Source organism: Quercus lobata, chromosome 8, assembly GCF_001633185.2.
Source record: "Quercus lobata isolate SW786 chromosome 8, ValleyOak3.0 Primary Assembly, whole genome shotgun sequence".
Lineage (NCBI taxonomy): Eukaryota > Viridiplantae > Streptophyta > Magnoliopsida > Fagales > Fagaceae > Quercus > Quercus lobata.
The window spans coordinates 13,002,095-13,015,007 of record NC_044911.1 but is presented as its reverse complement, the minus strand read 5'-3'; the positions used below and the strand labels follow the sequence as shown (position 1 = coordinate 13,015,007).

Sequence of the window (12,913 nt, the reverse complement as noted above, 5' to 3'; positions counted from 1 at the left end):
ATATATTGTTAGTAACTTTTCTAATAACTTTTCGTTATTAGAAATCAATTAATTGTGGGAAAGCCACAACCAAAGAAAAAAAAAAAGAGAAAAAAAAGAAGAAGAAGAAGAGAACTACTCCTCAAAGTTCTTCAAACAAAAACAACATGCATTCATCTCTCCAAATACACATGAGATTCAACAATTATTAGGTCAAGAGAATTATTTAGATAACACCTTTTCCCAAAGGTATTGCATATTTGCAAGCATGCATGCCTAAGCGATCAATATGCCCCTGTAAGAAGAGAAGATTCGCAATTAGTCAAAAGTGAAGTGTACTTACAAACTTGAACAACAACAAAAAAAGGGACGGCTGTTCGCTAAAACCAATCAAGAACCCTTTCATTGGAGAGATTATGAAAAGGCAAAGTACGCCAAAAATACAAATTTCATAAATAAAACAACTGGCAAAAAGATAAGGAAAATGAAAAATGTTTTCCGTGTTGAAATAACCCTAAATCCTAATCAAAATACTTAACTCCAAAGACTCCCATAAGATTAAAGCAGATTTAATGTAACTCCAGGACATATCATTTGCCAATTTAATCTCATAAACCATGTAGTAAACAAGAACCTGATGCTGAAACAAGCTGATTCTGCTGCTATTTCTAATGTCTTAATTCCATGTTTTCTCCAGTACAGAACATGGTTACTATAAATGAATCTAGGAATTGGCGAAGGAAGGGTCATACTTTAGAGATAGATTGATGGCAATGAGTCTCTCCTAAAAGGGATGGATATATGAAGGATAAAAGGCTTGTTTTTAAAGAATTAGAATTCTTTCTTGCATACAAGTAGTCTCACAGTTGGATTCAGAGCCAAGCAATATATATATAACGAAAAGTTACTAACAATCCTCAACTGATTGGCTACTTTCCGCAGAATCTCTACCGTCATCCCCATGTTTATTCATCAGAGGAGAGTGCCATCTAATTCATTCATACAAAAACCTCAATGTTTAGAAAGGTTCCAAACAACATCATGTTTGATAGTACATGAGATGCTACAAGGTAAGTGATTTTTTTATAGTAACCAGACACTTTCCTCTGCATTATGTTACATGTAGAGGAAGTAACCATCATTTTTATAGTAACCAGACACTACAGTACTACAACTTTAAAATGTTCATTATTAAAGAGAATATATCATAGATAAGCGTGAACTGATGATGTACGGCCTAGATTTCATTGATGAGAGCTGGCTCTGCGTGGACTTCATTGATTGACCAGAGACTAATAAGTCTGGCCCTGCTTTTGAGATCTCATCTCAACCATTTCTCGTGTTATTCTGCAAATTTCCCATTTCCAAGCTATGGCTCGTGCTCTACTTTCTGTAGTATTAAGAACAAACTTGTCAAAGTATAGCCCAGCTATCACCTCAACAAATTCATTTTACAAACTGACTAAAACTGAAAATAGGACATTAAGTTCCCAATTCTAGACAAAAAAATTATCACATAACAGAAGATAGAACATAATTAGTTGTTCGGAAATTCAAGCATTCCTCCACTCCCAATCAGTCAAGAACAGCCAACCAGCTGAAAAGACAGGGACCCAATAAATATCAGATAAGATGTAGATTGGATTGTCAAAGAAGAATCGACCAAAAGCTGATCTGACGTAAAAGCAACTCCTTTCAATAAATTCACATTGCACAAAGCAACCTGCTCGCTCAATTAAAAGATCACAGCATACTATCTAAAAAGATGGTAAAAAAAGAAAAAAAGAGTTCACATTCTACCCTAGAAAAATAACCTTCAATACAAAATCCAGGACACAGGGAAAAAAAAAAAAAAATATATATATATATATATGTGAATAGAAAAATAATCTTCATTACAAAATTTTAGGAATAGGGCTTTGCTGTTGTTGTAATAATATGAATGGTAGGTTCAATGTGCAATCATATTATGCCGCTGATACACATTTCCCATATAAAAGTATTCATGTGCTAAGGCTTCTAAAAGGATAGCATTCTTTGTGTTGACAGCAAATTACAAGAAGCTTCTAACTTGTGATAATCTCATGAAAAGATGAAAAGACTTAGTACATTGGTGTTACATTTATATGAGAAGCTCTGAAATAGTGGATCATTTATTATTGCACTGTGACATTACACAATGGATCATTCTAACAAAATTTAAATGATTAGTGATTAAAATGGAAGTGAAGAAGATAACCAAAGCCACAGGAACTGGCCGCAAACAAGCAAGGTTTTCAATTCTATTCTTTATTGCACGTCTTTGGGGAGGGTATTAAAAGACTCATGGTGAAGACATTAGTCCAAGTCATTTCCTTTAATCTCAGGATACCCCACAAAATTTATTCGGATGGGGATGCTTCCATTGGAACTCTTATGGATATCCACGCCCATGTCATAGATAATTTCGTAACAAGATAAATGTGTGATGTAATACAAACAAGGTCAACTTTTGTTGCAAACATCAAAACTCAGAAATGGCGTTTGAGAATAATCCAGAGATTAACAAATTGGCTAAATGACAGCAGCAATAACATTAATAGCAGCGGGAGAAGAATCCAGTAGTACAGCATACGGCATTAAGAATTAAAAAAAGAAGACAACTAACAAGGTAGAAATCACATCCATTCTCTCAACAAAAGCATCCTCACCTCCACGCTTTTTTAAGAGGGGAGGAAGTGCCATTTAAGCTACAGCTTAGCCACAACATACATCACACTCTTCATAACAAAGAAATAGACACCAGTAAATGATACATTATCTTTCAAGAATGGATAACATGAAAATGATAACTATAAAATTTAAAAGATGAAAACCAAGTAAAAGTTCCAAAATGCAACAAGCACTTTTCTCTGAACTTCTTTCACATGTAAGATTCACAGAAGATTCAACTTAATTGGAGGTAACTAACACCAAGTGCAATACAATTTAATTAGTGTTAATTTTTGGGAAGTGTGTAGGATTAAAAATTAATTACCCCAAAACAACACATACTATTTATATAATGTTTTCTAATTTGTCCCTCACATTTATATTACTCATAACAAGTGGCAACTAGTCAAATCGGGCTACAATCTAAGTTGGAAAACAATTATATAATCTTCACATGTCAAGTCCAAAACCAAATCTAGTCAGTCTGTACCCAAGAAGTTTATTTATAACCTGGTAGTACATTATTGTAAAAGTTCGGGCTTAATTATTCCAAAAAGGAAAACTCAAGTAGCATTCTAGGTATTTTACAATGCTAATGAAACCTCAAATCTTCTGAGTCAAACTGGCTACCACCCTGACTTTATGCATAGACCAGGGATAAGAAGTTTCAAAATGTGGATTATTAATGAGGTCAGATAACAAAGTGGTAACATATACTTCATAATCTTCTACAATTGTGACTGGTCAAGCAAGTTACTTTAGACCTCATATTGATTTCTGAAGTCATATCCAGACCTCAAACAATAAGCTTTATCACAATACTAGTAGCAACAGGCTTAGATACAACTTGATATGGGCAACACATGATTAATAGACTCCACTTACGAATTGCCTGAGATATCCCTTTACAGCAACCATATATGAGATAACTATTCAATATAAACTTATAACTCCCAAACAACTAATACAAAGATGCCATGTTAATGTTTATAAAAACATGTTTAAGAAGGAAAAAAAATTCCACACCATAAATACTGCATTTTTAAGTTGTATTCAAAATATCTAAATGCAAAAAAAAAAAAAAAAAAAAAGAAAAGCGCCAACTCCGTTTAATGACAAACCTGACTGTGTAACCCAACCACTCTTGTCACATTTATCAACTGCCAAACACGAGCTGAAAGTTCTACACCAAATACTTCTTGCAATTCTCCACTGGAATAGAGAAGCAAAAGAGCCTGATGAGATGCACAATTCTCTCCTGAAAGCTATAATTGTAATCAGCAATAAAAACGTAACTTGTGGCCAGAAATTTGCATAGTCTTGAGAATGGCAGCAACAATATGCACTAACCAAGATTGACTTCAGCCAAAGAGAGTTGAAAGTTATCTGCACCGCATTGAAGGTTTGCTCCATCCTATACAAAGCATATTACATGTAATATCAAATTATTGCAGAAAGAAAGCACAAGTAGGGATAGAACCTATTGCTAGGAATAGGTTATATTTTAAGCATGTCCAGGCACACCTGAAAGCTATTTTTGACAGTGCAATGGGTTTACTGGAGGAATACCAACGCCTAAATGCAGCGCAACGGGTATAGGAAGCTCTAGTACCCCTCTGTCTGTATGCAGTCACACTTTTTTGCTCTCTTTTGGGACATCACAGTATTGTTTTCGTTGTGTTGATGTTCCCCACACTACTAGATGTTGTTTATCTAGTTATACTTGTACCACTCTCAGATTTCTATTAATAAAATTTCTATCGTATCTTTGCTCAAAAAAAATAAAAATAAAAAATAAAGTACCACATACAATTGCAAGATAGGCTCCATAATCTTCATTATATACATGCCACAATTTTCATACTGCAATACACGCAAGAAAAGACGGTGATAAAATGGAATTCAGCAACAATTTTTGAGAAAATTGAAGTGTTGTTTAGTTTAACCAAGAATGAAATGTAAAACTTTTCAAAAGTATTCCAAATGCATCTTTTCCGAACCCGATTATAACAATACATATCACATTTCGTACAATACGGACAACTACAGTTATAACTATCATTCTTTGTAATTCTTTAGGCTATCTACATATACACCATATATATACATGAGAAGGTTTCTATGCTTTAATACAATTTTATTACTTAGCATAAAAGGGCTGTAGGCAATTGTCCAAAACTGGAATTTGGGTTCAAATATGCCTTTTAGCCCAAATCAGCCCTAGTAATCTAGACCAAGAGACAATGTGATTACCAATTAACAAGATAATTAGCATCAACCCAAAAGACCCAAACAAATCAATGCATACAATTATTTATGACGATGATGATGACAAAATACCACTATAATAATGTAACCAAAATGTTATATTATATAACAAGCCCTGTACTAACAACCTAACACAACAAGAAAACAAATATGCCACAGGAGAAGATAATCGTATATATTTTCTAGAATCAATCATTTTAAAAAATATGGAGGAAAGAAAAACAAAACCAAACAAAACAAAAATCAAAAAAGAAAAAAAAGTTCATCAACTGGCTAAAACAAACATGAATTCTATGATGAGACTTGATGCAAATGCGGTGCAAACAAATATTAATGATAAATATAAGGGGAAAAAAAACTTTTGATACACTGAACCATGATCACAAAGTGTTGGGAGTGGACCATGATTTCTCTAGCACAACAAATCCATAGGAGTCACATAAGAGGAAATCAACACTGAACGTGGTGGTTTAGCATTTATGAGTTCCTGTATCAGAGATGTTAGCAAATTACTTTTTACTAAATTGGAATTGGAAGTTGCAGGATAAGCATTAGTATATACATAAAGTACAAGATTGCAAATAGAACCCAATTTAAAAGTTGCTTTTGACTCAATTAACAATTTGCCAAAGAGAACATGCCTTGATTCACTGTATCAGCCATACCATCAGCTGAATAACATACTACACATATCCGTCTGTCTTTCTCTCTTAATCTTTTTATGTGACTAAGCATTTGTAGCAGTTGCATTACCTCAAATTCAAAATATATATGATAAATCATATGTTAGATACTTCAGCAACTTAAAACCATGTTATCACCAACTAACCTGACATTCTAAATCCATCTTTAATAGAATTAAAGATTGGCCAATCAACTGCAAAGGGGGAGGTTTCTAAAAAAAACTGCAAAGGGGGAGACATTCTTATCAGAAGCTATTTATGTGTTGGCCCTCTCTCTAAAATGGGATGCTCAATTTATTTGTAATCTTCATCTTCTTTTAACATAGATCATAATTTTCTCAAAGACCTAGAAATGTAATGATTCGTAAATACAAATTGACTAACGGAATTGTAATGATTCATTTATAATTATTTTCAGCCTCCTTGAAGCTTCCAATATCCATTCTCTATGGACAAATGCACTTACTAATATATCCTCACCCATCTGTCAATATGATTGTATTCTCAAAATTTTAAAATATATACCCAAAGAAGTCATACCTCGAAAATGTACCTCTCTGAACATTCAATCCAAGTGACGCAAATGCATCAACAATTATTTGAGATTTAATTCAATAATTAGCATGCATTCATATGAAATCTATGACTCAGTGCTTTACTGAAATAGCAAACCATCAATATCATATCGATTGTTTATTTGTAAGAAAGACAAACAGCTTAATAACAAAATATATAAACAGTAAAATTGGTATATGTGAGAGTTAAGATTTCTATTAGACTTAGAATGTGCAAAAGGGTAAGTATCCAATAGTATTATGCTCAAATGTGAAAACTGCCTACTCACTATCCATTTGTATTAGAGGAAGACCCAATTGGCAGAAGAGTAGAAAAACACTAAAGAAGTACACATCTATCTCAATTTGATAGGAACCACAAACGCAAGATTCACTTTTCAATCAAAAATATGAACATAAACAAAATAAATAAATATAAGTATGTATGCTGGAGTTCATCTAACCACCAGTTGACATGGTTAAAGGTATTAGGGCAAGTGATATGATAACTAAGAAGAGATGACAGACCCCCTAAAGAACATATTATGAAGATCTAAATTTCAAATCCCTTCAACTCATTTATCCTAGTAACCAATCAGAAATTAAATACTTTGCATGAGCAAGATTAGACATGCATCACTTCCAATGCTTATCATATAATTTGAAGAATTAATTGGAATAATCATAAAAGCAACACAGAGAAAGAGTAATGGCAAAATCAAATGCCAAACCCAACATACCATATCGTCTCCCCAGTGGCAAGATGATTCTGGCAAAAACCCATTATGAAAAATAACGTAGCCTCTCTCCAACGAAACTGTCTTAGTCCCTGAAACTTCATCTGTCCCAATGTCCCATTTGTTCTCTTGCCAAAAAGGGAGATCACAAACGCTATGCAAACATTGTAAATGCCAACCCAGACCTTGTAAATGCCATGAGAGGTGGTCTCTTGGATCTGAGTGGAGATTTCTGTGGTTTCAAAGTGTTTATTTGAGATTTGTGCAAAGAAGAAGAAATATGGGTTTCAAGCGACAGTCAAAGATTATAATGGTGTTTGAAGCAGTGAATTGCTACGAATGCTTCTAATGGAATTTATTTAACTTTGTTGAAGCGTTGTTAGTTTAGGCAGTGTCTTTTGGGATGACAAGTTATGTTAATAAGAAATTTTATCTATCCATTGGATATTACACGCTTCTATTTTACAGTGGATCTGAAACAGTGAGTAGATATGTTCCATTTTAGATTTACTGAAATGTGTACTGAAACTGTTCGTTTAATCGGCAAAATGAATAGGCACATTTGGGCACTGTTTTTAAAAGTATATGCGGCCTGAATTTGCATAGCCACATGGCACAATAAGAACTGGTCAAAGAAAAGTCAAAATTTCACTTTTTTTTTTATATATATATATATAAAGATCACTGCAGAAAGGAAGAGAATGAGGAAAGGGTGTATTCAATAGATTACCACAAACAATTGCAAGATAGGTTCCATAATCTTCATTATATACATACCACAATTTTCATACAGCAATTCACGCAAGAAAAGATGGTGCTAAAGTCAAATTCAACAGCAATTTTTGAGAAATTTGAAGGGTAGTTTAGTTAAACCAAAAATGAAATGTCAAACATTTCAAAAGTATGGAACGAAATCAAGTTGATCCTGAATGAGTTCAGCATTATCAAGTGGATCCTCAGAGAGTTCATCAGAAAATTCAGACAGTAGCAGCTAAATGAAACAAAAAGTAATGTAAAAATTTACTTACTGAAAATTAAAGCATTGCAGCACTGCTAAAATTATAGCTGCTTTCTCACCTGCAAAGAATCAAATCTTGAAGAAATGAAACCTTCTATAATCTTGGGCGCATATTCATCCAGCAGGTTTGCTGTGTCAGCCTTCAAAAAACTGTATATGTATGATCAATCTTGACCACAGCCTTAGATGGTGGTAAACACTACTGCCAGCCCACTGGTAAAAGATATTGAATTCATCAATTCAGACAAGGAATTTCATTAAATAAATCCATAGTAGAATCAAATTCCATAATTTCATCATAAAAAATACTCAAAAATTATGGGAGATAAATAAACCTTCCAGGAATGAAGAGATTTTAATGTGAAGTCTGCTATTAAGCATATCAAATCAGTATAGCCATCAGCATTAACAAGTTCGGGTAACCATCAGTGACTGTGCTCACCAAAAAATTAGAGGAAATAGACAAATATATAATAGTAGTCAGAAGAACTTGAAAAATCAGTGTGTTACCATCACTTTTAAGTTGGTGCAGTGAAGTTAGAGATACCTGGAAAACTTGAAAAACTGACTGATCCTTGAAAGAAATAGCTATCTTATGTTCAAGCATAGAAGGCAATCCAGAATTGGGCTGACAATTGATGAACCAAGATGACATATTTGTAATCAAAACATTGACCAAGAATCATTATCTATTATGAAAAAAAGAAGAAAAATTTAACTAAAACAATTTATATTAAAAACCCGATAAGCAATTACACCCGTGACCCCTAATTAAATAGAAACATGGGCTGCTTGTTCACACAAAAAGATAACAAGAAGAAATGTTCAGAGTCAAATGGAACTCTGCCGGTGTGATGCTTAGTGTCCTGATCTTTATACACAACTGGTACCAAGCCCAAAGAAAAGTGGCAGGTACTATAAATTGATAGCTTGCATAAACTTAGTCACAACTCACAATGCATGAATAAGAATCCTTGCACAAATGAGAGAATGATTTAACACAAGTTAACAAGAGTATAACTTTCGATACTATATAACAATAAGAAAAGATACATACAGTCAACCATAATTTAATTGGGATTAAGACTTAGTCAAGTTGAGTTCAATCAAAATTACAATAATATGACATCTGTCAAGTGTTATAAGCAGAATATCAAGACTATAAGCATGTAAGCAACCAAAATTCATCTTCGTTATTATTTTCAGTAATATTAAGAACAAACTTGTCAAAGCACAGCCCAGCTATCACCTCAACACGTTCATTTTACAAACTGGCTACAAATGACATAGAGGACATTAAGTTCCCAATTCTAGACAAAAAATTATCACATAACAGAAGATAGAACAGAATTAGTTCTTTGGAAATTCAAGAATTCCTCCACTACAAATCAGTTAAGAACAGCCAACCAGCCAAAAAGACAATTACCCAATAAATATCAGATAAGGAGCAGACTGGATTGTCAAAGAAAAATCGGCCAAAACAGGAACTGACATAAAACCAACTCCTTTCAATAATTTTACATTGCTCAAAGCAATCTGCTTCCTCAATTAAAAGGTCACAAGCAGACTATTTATAAACGTTATCAAACAAGAAAAAAAGAGCTTACATTCTATCCAAGAAAAATAACCTTCACTACAAAATCCAAGACATAGGAATATATATATATATATATATATATATATAATAACGCTACTGCCTCAGCACAAATGACATCATGAGATGTCAGAAAGAACTTCTCAATGTTTCAGAAAGAAACAAGCTGATTCAATGGGTCCGTTTGAATTGAACTTATTTTTGCTGAAACTGAAAACACTGTAACAAAATAATTTTTAAATGTGTGAATAATATCGTGGGACCCATTTTTAATGAAAAAGTTGCTGAAAAGTGGAATTTGTGGGTCTGTGAACAGTGCATAGATGCACTGTTCACAGTTGACTTGGTCAAATAGTGCGGCTGGGAAAAAAAAAAAAAAAATAGAAAACGCAGATGCAGCTATAATTCGAATCCAAACGGGCACAATATCTTCAACCAATGGCACAATGATATGGTGCTTGATGAAAGCATATAATTTGTATGCAAGCATATCTTAATCGTATATTAATCGAGATGGACCACATGTATTATTCTTCACCATTCTATACACCATAAATAAACATGAGGAGGTTCCTATGCCTTTATACAATTTTAGTACTTATCATAAAAGGGCTGTAGGCAATTGTCCAAAACTTGAAATTGGGTTTGAATATGCCTTTTAGCCCAAGTCAGCCCTAGTAGTTTAGACCAAGTGACAATGTGATTACCAATTAACTAGATAATTGGTATCAAACCAAAAGACCTAAAAAAATCAATGCATACAATTATTTATGACAATGATGATGATGATAAAATACCACTATAATAATGTAACCAAAATGATATATTATACAAAAAGTCCTGTACTAAGAACCAAATACAACAAGAAAACAAATATGCCATAGGAGAAGATAATGGTATAGATTTCCTAGAAGCAATCATTTTAAAAAATACGGAGGAAAGAAAAAAAAAATCATCACCTGGCTTAAAAATTTCATCACCTCTTTGAATCTATCATCATCAAGTCACCCAAACTTTGTAACACGACAAAGTAGTTGGATTGGGGATCCAACCACAAATGGCTCCAAGTCAGGACCTCGGTTGCCAGATAGTTTATATGATAGTTTCCTTCAGAGAAAGTGCAGTTCGGTCAAGTTTGGAAATAATCAAGAGATGTGGTCAAAAGAAACAATTTATGAAAACGGTGACCATCAATGTTAGTTGAAAGTCATCCACTCTCACAAATATTAAAGGTGAAACCCAAAAACTTACCAAATTTCTGCTTCTGCTTCATTTATTACTATTTTTGGTAATATTAACCTTTAATGAGGTTTTGACAAATAAAATACAGCAATTAACATTGTGAATGGTAAAATTAACTGACAGACATCATTACTTCAAAAACTTAATAGAACAGAGACAAGAAAAGTCTCATCTAGATTCTGGAGGATAACTCAGAATATCCATGTTCCATAATTCCATAGGCATAGCCAACACAGAAGTAATCTCACCATCTATTTTCTGATTTTTTTTTTCCCAATCTTATAATGAAATATTTAAAAGCACAGAAGCTAAAACAAAGTAAAATTTTATCTAAAAGTACCACTAAAAGAGAAAAGTAACTATATTACCAGTTATAGAACCAGAAAAACTAAGCACATTCCACTAGATGAAAAGTAACTTCATCCACTTGCGTTTTTTTTTTTTCTTCATCATCTAAATTTATCAAACTTGTTAACTTTTTCTTAACAGTAAATGAATCTTAAACCAATAAATCTTAAACAATTTACTTAACAAATATATTAACACATATAATTAATTTCTAATTAAAATTCACGATAGTTATTAAATTCAGCACACAAAAAACCAATGAATCTTAAACCAACTATAGAACTTTAACCGACTAATTGAGATTGACTATATGTATTCTTCGTCACCATTCTATCCTATATGGTTGGGTTAATTGACCATAATATCGATTTTCATTAACCAACAACATAAATCGACAATACGGTTGATAAAGCCAACAATATAGTTTTCATTATCTCGAGTCGAAACTTTACATGGATGCTGCCTACCATCAATCTTAACCTCCGCTGGCTTCATCTCTTTCCCTACAAACCCACTCAAAATCAATCACATAATAAAACAACAAAAACACTTTCTCTCATACAGAAATTTATACATACACATGGTGTACTAGATAAAAAAGGGGAAAATAAAGAAATACCGAGCAGTGTCATCGGGAATATTATCATTGTTTTTGATGATAATCGATGGCTTCGCTTCTCCTACTTCTATACAGTAAACTAATCAACATTTACCCTAAAAAAATTCAAAAATATTTATAGAAAAAAAAAAGAGAGGAGAGAGAAAGAGAGGAGTACGGAGTGGATGAGAATCAAAATCAGTGGGGGGAATACCATCATCATCTGAGGGAGACACAATATTCTATAATTAGGGTAAATTTTGAATAATTTCTTAGAGAGAGATATATGAAGGAGTGAGTACCGAAGGAGTGCTTGGAGGAGCGGAGAGATCTTGGAGAAGACAGTAATGGCGATCGTTGAGGCTCAGTGGTGTCTTCCTGCAGCACCTTCTGTCTGCCATTTCTGAAGCAGAGAAGAAAATTTAGGAAATCTATATACTTACATTTTATCCTAAAAAGAAAATTTTGCACCAAAACAAAGATAGATATGCATTGCCATAAGTTCCTTTTCATAATTACACTACTCTTATACTTCCTCCAAAGAATTTTCAAAAAATAACACAAATATATGTCCACAAAAAACATCCAGAATAAAAAATGTTCTTGTCCTACAAGAGAACAAACTCTTGATGTGAAAAAGGTGTGGCTTTTCAATTATTTTCAGCCGAATAGTTAAAATGGATATTACAAACACAAGCATCTTATAGTTATATATTATTTTGAGATTAAGCAAATTACCGATCAACAGGAAGCAATTAAGCCAAACAGACGACATAAGGCACAACAGAAGCAGTTAAATGCATATATATTGAGTGAGCATATAGTCAAAGTCACCTGATAATTCACTTTAAAGTGGCCAGGCAGACAACAAAATGCATAATAATTATCATCATCAGCAAGACCTACCTCCAAACCAAAAGGGAACAAATTTCAGTAGGGATAAAATGATCCAAAAATAAATATAATCAATATACTATTATTTGAGTATATAGACGGGCAATAAATGTTAAATATTTAAGTAAACTTTAAAATAACCGAAAACAGCCTATGTTTTAAATTAATCAACACATTCCAGTTATATTAATGAAATCTCCCAACTCCCCATCATGATTTGGTTCACAATATGCAAAAAACAATTTTCAAGATGATAATATTGAGAGATAAAGAAAACAACTAACTTTTCTTTAACTTTTTATGGGTT

The 12,913-nt window shown here is 33.0% G+C and overlaps 1 protein-coding gene and 1 long non-coding RNA gene across 3 annotated transcripts; both read right to left on the bottom strand.

Annotated features, from left to right (window-relative positions):
• Positions 1–130: 130 nt before the first annotated feature.
• LOC115955481 lies at positions 131–5,823 on the bottom strand. Its single transcript, XM_031073606.1, has 5 exons — positions 5,314–5,823; positions 4,481–4,533; positions 4,021–4,084; positions 3,792–3,935; positions 131–274 (listed from the first exon to the last, which is right to left on the bottom strand). The coding sequence occupies exons 1-5, from the start codon at positions 5,341–5,343 to the stop codon at positions 206–208; spliced, it is 360 nt and encodes a 119-aa protein (XP_030929466.1). The 5' UTR covers positions 5,344–5,823; the 3' UTR covers positions 131–205.
• A 36-nt stretch (positions 5,824–5,859) lies between these two features.
• LOC115955483 lies at positions 5,860–12,616 on the bottom strand. 2 transcript variants are annotated; one of them, XR_004084145.1, is made up of 8 exons: positions 12,547–12,616; positions 12,015–12,115; positions 11,927–11,935; positions 10,484–10,631; positions 8,478–8,558; positions 8,266–8,362; positions 7,990–8,143; positions 5,860–7,144 (listed from the first exon to the last, which is right to left on the bottom strand). It is a non-coding gene; the product is annotated as an uncharacterized LOC115955483 (long non-coding RNA). The 2 variants fall into 2 exon arrangements; XR_004084144.1 differs by lacking the exon at positions 5,860–7,144 and having other exon boundaries at positions 7,730–8,143.
• Positions 12,617–12,913: the final 297 nt, after the last annotated feature.

Coding starts and splice junctions, on each gene's coding strand:
- LOC115955481 (XM_031073606.1), bottom strand. CDS start 5,343: ATGGTCCACTCCCAACACTTTGTGATCATG. Junction 4,534..5,313: donor CCCAACACTTTGTGATCATG/GTTCAGTGTATC, acceptor CGTGTATTGCAG/TATGAAAATTGTGGCATGTA. Junction 4,085..4,480: donor ATGGAGCCTATCTTGCAATT/GTATGTGGTACT, acceptor TGCTTTGTATAG/GATGGAGCAAACCTTCAATG.